General features: G+C 35.6%; 1 protein-coding gene and 1 long non-coding RNA gene across 2 annotated transcripts; one reads left to right on the plus strand and one right to left on the minus strand.

Annotated features, from left to right (window-relative positions):
* Positions 1-216: 216 nt before the first annotated feature.
* Positions 217-696, plus strand: LOC109213446. The gene is made up of 3 exons (XR_002066018.1): positions 217-332; positions 510-559; positions 670-696. It is a non-coding gene; the product is annotated as an uncharacterized LOC109213446 (long non-coding RNA).
* Positions 697-1,278: 582 nt separating this feature from the next.
* LOC109213449 lies at positions 1,279-1,991 on the minus strand. Its single transcript, XM_019377246.1, has one exon. It carries the CDS (start codon positions 1,845-1,847, stop codon positions 1,515-1,517), a length of 333 nt encoding a protein of 110 aa, XP_019232791.1. The 5' UTR covers positions 1,848-1,991; the 3' UTR covers positions 1,279-1,514.
* Positions 1,992-6,146: the final 4,155 nt, after the last annotated feature.

A 6,146-nucleotide genomic window follows, 5' to 3' on the forward strand; every position in this document is an offset into this window, starting at 1 on the left:
TTTTCCTTTGCTTTACATTACTGAAATTAGTGATAGTGAGATAGAGAGAGACGTACAGAGAATTTCTAATTCTTTGCAACAACACCCAATTCAAATAAATAATAATTTTTTGGGTGAATTCTCTAATAAAATACCCAAATCAAGTGTAGGAATATCGGCTCCTTCCCCTTTTTAGGGCTGTTCTTTGAAGCTATTTTCTTCTTCATTGATATGGAGAGCTGCCTGTGCTTCCATTATCCGTTTATGGTGCGGTTGCAATGGCTCATAGTGATGTATCGGAGGAGTTATCATCACCAAGCCAGTTCTTCTTTTATCTTTACGATAAGAGAAATGTAAGTAGCAATTCATCAGTATAGACTATTCCTGCCTTTCTTCTTGTTTATTCTTAAGCAATTTCATCAGTATAGACTATTCATGCCTTTCTTCTTGTTTATTCTTAAAGCTACCACTTGAATCTAGCTATAGAATATCACCACCCAACTTATCCAATTAAAATGTTAGTTTTGCAGTCTGGCTTGGGAGGTTTGTCATTTGAGGAGGGTCAATTTTCAGTTTTCGGGTATGGTTTCTTCAAATTTTTGTCAGATAATTTGCGAAAACCTATTGTGTATTCGACAAACCTAGTGATTGTAGATGTTTTAATGGTAAATCGTGTCTTATGATGCATAGATATACAACTATCGGGTAGAGATATCCTTCCCCAGATCAAAAACTGGTGAACATAAATTCGATCTGCGAAGCTGGTGGAAGGCCAAGACCGCCTCGTCTTACCACCCCAGGAGAACTAACCTTCTTGACTTAATTTTTTGAAAAAACTCTCTCATTTATTGTTGCAGATCATTAGTACCAACAATGGCTGCTGCTTCTTGTGAACATAACAATGGAGTATTTTATTATTGATGTCTTACCACTTTCACTACGTTTCTCTGCAATTAGATCTGACTTTGCTCGAACACGATAATGTACTCAGGGGCGAAGCTACATTTTGATAAGAGTGGTTAATTGACCACCCTTTGTCCGAAAATTACACAACGTATGTAGGTAAAATATCAAGTTTTAGAGGTACATAATATATATTGATCGAACACCCTTTGCCGGCAATATTTTTTTACTTCTTTCAAGTTTGAATATCTTTGAAGAAATTCCCGGCTTCACCACTGAATGTACGGTATACAATCTGGGTTGGACAAAGTTAAAGCTCCAAGTGGTTTAGTTCGGACTGAAAAATTAAAAGTATATCCGTTGTGGTGATCATAAAATGACAGATCTTGGACATAATTAAGTAAATTAAGTGTGTTCTCTCTAACCGTTACAACTTTTATATGAGATGGTCAAACAATTTAACACACTATATACCAAAAAATCCTGAGTTAGCCAAAACTGAAATGGCTGGCAATCTTGGAAAGTTAACAATCATCTACGAAAAGAATAAACAGATGAAATTCTGATTCATTGGGTTTCTTTTGTACATCACAATTCACATCCTATACCCAAGTGGCTATAACATACCAAAACTATGCAGCAGACATATTACAAAGACGGCTAGGAGTTGGCTTAAAATCCAACCATCTCAAGGTTAGTCGACGAGCCGGTGGTGTTAATGCCCTCTTTATAATCTCTTTGTTTGCCGATCCATGTAGTTTCCGCAGACTATAATGGCTTGTTGCTGTTGCCCTCACTGTTCTTGAAATGTGTGGCGATGAATCTCTGTGTTGTTGAGACCTTGGTGATGATGGAAGCCTACTCTTGCAACTGTATTTCCTCTCTGCCCTGCCTAGTGGTGGTGACTTTGCTGGTAGAAGTGAAAGCTTTTGAGTGATGGTTTCCATTGAAGGAAGAACCTCCATCTTTCTTGTGAACCAAAAGGGAAGTGTTTTCAAGAATTCTAAGAAGAAGAAAGAATGATGGTTTGTTTTCTTTGAACAAAAAGGGGCAAGTGTTTTTAAGAATTCTTAGAAGGAAAGATGATGGGTTTGTTTACTTTGCCAAGGAACTTTTTATAGTGGCGTTGGTATTTAGGGGTGTGTTGACCAGTTCGTTTGAGTGGGGGAGACTGGGGAATATTTTGACTTTCTTTGGCTGGGAAACTTCCACTAATTAGTATGTACGTAGTAGTCTTAATAGTATGAAAATTGATAAAATATCTTCATGGTCAAAAGTTGCTCCTTCAGCAGTCATAGTTGACATTTCCCTTTGAATTGCCTTCAAAAATTGAACGTACCTAATGTCACTCTAGAACGTTCAATCCACACGATCTATTAGAGGGAATTGCTTACATATATTGTTTCTCTTCTCCCAAACACTATACGTGGTCGTACTAGTAATATAGGATTGTAAGTCTAATATAGGATTGTAAGTCTACATATCGTACCAACAAAGACTTGTGATTAACTATTTATTAAATTAAACTAAGAGAATTAACCTATTCAAGCAATTCCTAAAGTGTGATTATTTATTTAGAACTAATTCAGAGTAGTAAACGAAGAAATTAAAGGAAACAAATTTGCAATCTTAGAGATGAATTCAATGGGAGAAAGTATCCAGAGCTATAGGTTAGCTAACAATCTCGTTGAGTCTTCCACTTAAATTATCTAATTAATTTATCTGTTTTATTGATTGACAGGGTTAACATTACTTGTAGTATTCTCCCGAAGTACTACTCGCATATTCAAGCTAACCTAACGCCTATATTCCTACGGAATTAGAATTAACAAGAACAAATTATAATTCACCAAGCAAGACGATTAGGTATATTCCTATCATAACCGCAAATCCATTCCTGATGCCCAGGTTCAAGATCTTGCTCTGCTCAATCTTATATGCAATCTAGAATTTCCTCTCCCGAGTTCAATCCAAGATTAGTAGATAGTATTTAATTGATGATCAAGCAACCAAATAATTAAGCGCAAGATTGAATAAATAAACTAATACGATAAAATAATAAAAAAATTCTAGCTTCAACTACAATGTTCATGTAGCACCCACAACTCTAGAACTAATAAACTATGAGATTAAAGGAATACAAGAGAAGAAAAACTAGTTAGAAGCCTCCTCCAAGCGTGCTTTCGTTCTCCCGTCTAAAATGGCGTGTTCTCCTCCCAAAAATATGTTGGATCCCCTCCAAATTAGGTTTAAAACCCTTTTTACACATGTTGGGGCGTGTAGGGTCGAAACTACCAAGTTCCAGCAGAATTAGGACGAAATCCGCCTTTGGGCGACAATGAACTTTTTAGCCTGTTGTCAACTGCATTTTGGTTGGTGCCTGGCGCGAACCTAGGCACCAAAGTCATACTTCCTCCAAATTCTTCCGTTTTTACTTCAATTTGCACGCAAACTCTCAATTCACTTTCACTTGACTCCTACACATACAAATACTATGAATTAGAATAAATTATTATATTACACATACAAAAACCATGAAATATGAATAAAATGCAAGGAGATATGCATATAACTGCGCATACTTTAAGCCAAATATTAACACCCCACATTTAAACTCTTGCTCGCCCTAAAGCAATGGAACTCTCAACTACACCCCAACAACTTACACCTTAACTAGGGAGAAGTAATTCAACTTTTAATCATACACTCTACCCTTGACTATGGTCGATACCGATAATCATGCATAAGCATACTAAATTCACATTCTTCCCATTTTAAATGCGCCCAAGTATAATCATTTTAATTCAACCAATTCCAACAACCTACCCATAATCACCCTACCTCAAAAGTCGACTTGTTACCACTAAGCACCCTCAACTCGTGTACTCACCCAACAAGAGAAGTTAACAACATTTCCAATCTGTCGTGAGACCATGTGCCCTCACCAACAAACAAGAGGGTAAGTTGAATCCACATATTCAAATCAAATGCTCAAATATATTTTAAGGACTCATATATATCACAAAAAAATCGCTCATTCTCACAAAAGAAGTCACATGCATGCAATTGATACCATTGGCTTGCCCTTAATGTAAATCTCTACTAATGTAGGCTCACTCGATCTAAAATCAATTAGGACTTTTTCATGATTGTAATGTGGACTATGGGACGGGTAGCATATATTTAGGAATAATGACTAAGCCTCATTTGTTTTTATTAAGATTAAGACGTCTGAATCTGAATACACATCTGAATATCAAGAAGTGTATTAAGATTAAGACATCTGAATCTGAATACACATCGAATACATTAAGATTTGTATTAAGACCTGAACAGAAATAATTAAGACTGTTTGATTTTTAACATCTGAACGTATAAAATTTATCTTTATTTGAAAATTAATAAACATAAAATTCAAATGAAATATTAACTAATCTAATATTCTATCAATAAAATATATATAGCTTTTTAAAGTATGATACTTTTTTGTGGTGATGGCTAACGGGTGAATGCCGACTAGAGGCGGTAGTTTGTGGTAGTTTTGGTTTATGATGGTGGTTCGTGCTAGTAGCTAGTAGTGATTGGTAATGGTGGCGATTATGATTGAGGATGGTGATGGTGGGTGGTGATAGTTAATAATGGCAGGTGGTGGTATTAGTTGTGACTGAGGAAGGTGGTGGGTGGGTGGTGGTAGGTTATAATGATGGGCAGCTCCGGCTGTGGTTGTTGATGGTGATGGAGTAGTCAATTGTGGTTTGAGGTGGATGAGTGTTGATTATGGGTGAGAATGATATATGGTGGTCAGAGTGGTGGGGATAGTGGATGGTGATGATCGATAATGCTGGCGGCTATGATTGAGGATTATGGTGGCATGGTGGTGGTGGAGGTGGTAGTGGTGGCATGGTGGTAGTTGATAATGTTAGGCGGTGGTGGCAGTTAATAATAAATATGTGATAGCATCTTAATGATATTAAGTCTCTGTTATAGATCTTAATCATACAGACCTATTCAGACCCATTAAGTGGTGGTGAAGTAATAAAAACAAACACACTTAATGATTAAGATCTGAATAATTAAGATTCAGACTTTAAAAACAAACCCTCCTAAGCACTTTAACACATCACATAATCAACTGTAAGTGCAAATTCTTCAATTCCAACTTCAATTTCACAATTAAAATCATCCCTAACAACATTCTCTCTTTCTTTAGGCACTATTTTAATTTATACCCACTAGCAAGAACAAGATGACAATTTATTCATCTATATTTTTCCTTCTTTTTTTTTTCATTTTTTTCTTTTTACAATTTTCACTAGTGGTGTATTCTTTTACAAAACAAGTGCACCTTTCTTCCTTTCATTTGTTCCACTCGAAAGCCACCCAAATTTTCTTCTTACTTCTTTTAGCGCTCATATTACAGTTAAAGTGCTTTAAGAGGAAAAATGATCAAAATAATATAAATTAAGAATAAAAAGGGATATAGGCTTGTGATCAACATTAAGCTCAAAAAGAACAAAGAGAACCTAAAATCATTTTTCAAACCAAGCCTCACCTAAGTTTTGCTTCGACTCATATACCGGGCAAGTTCTAGACACAAGTACAATGACATGGACTACACAAAAATCTCGCTTTACACATGGAACATGACTCACTAAGTACGGTCTCATTTCGACTCTCAAATTAATGCAAGTATTCACGGAGCCACAAGATATTAAGCATTAAGCACAAAGTGAACATAAGTCAAGAATACGAGACATAGGCATCACGAGACATGCCATCAATTTATAATGGTATCATGATCAATTTCAAAACATAGGGAAGACACTACACATGTCAAATCCTGAATATGCTACTATCAAACAAGTCAAGGGGACCTAGGAATCTCATCTTTCTTCCTCCACTTTTTCCTAAGTCCTACTCAAAAAAATTTAAAAAACTACTACCCGGTTCAGATTACGTTCTATGGAAAGAGAACCGAGGCACAAAGAAAAACTACGAGGGATTATTACTGCCTAAAGAAAACTAAAAGACATTTTTTTGGATTTTTGTTTAGACTTTAATCCCTCAAAAAAACTGTATAGGAGATTCACCGTCGGGAAAAGTCTAATTTTTCTAATTTTTTCGATTTTCTTATTTTTCACATTTAAAAAAAATTAAGCTACTAAAATACTACACAACTACGAAAACAAAAATAAGAAGCTAAAATCAAAATAAGAAGTTAACATTTTTACTAATATACTACTACTAATTATCTAGAGGAATTC

This window comes from Nicotiana attenuata, unplaced genomic scaffold, assembly GCF_001879085.1.
Source record: "Nicotiana attenuata strain UT unplaced genomic scaffold, NIATTr2, whole genome shotgun sequence".
Lineage (NCBI taxonomy): Eukaryota > Viridiplantae > Streptophyta > Magnoliopsida > Solanales > Solanaceae > Nicotiana > Nicotiana attenuata.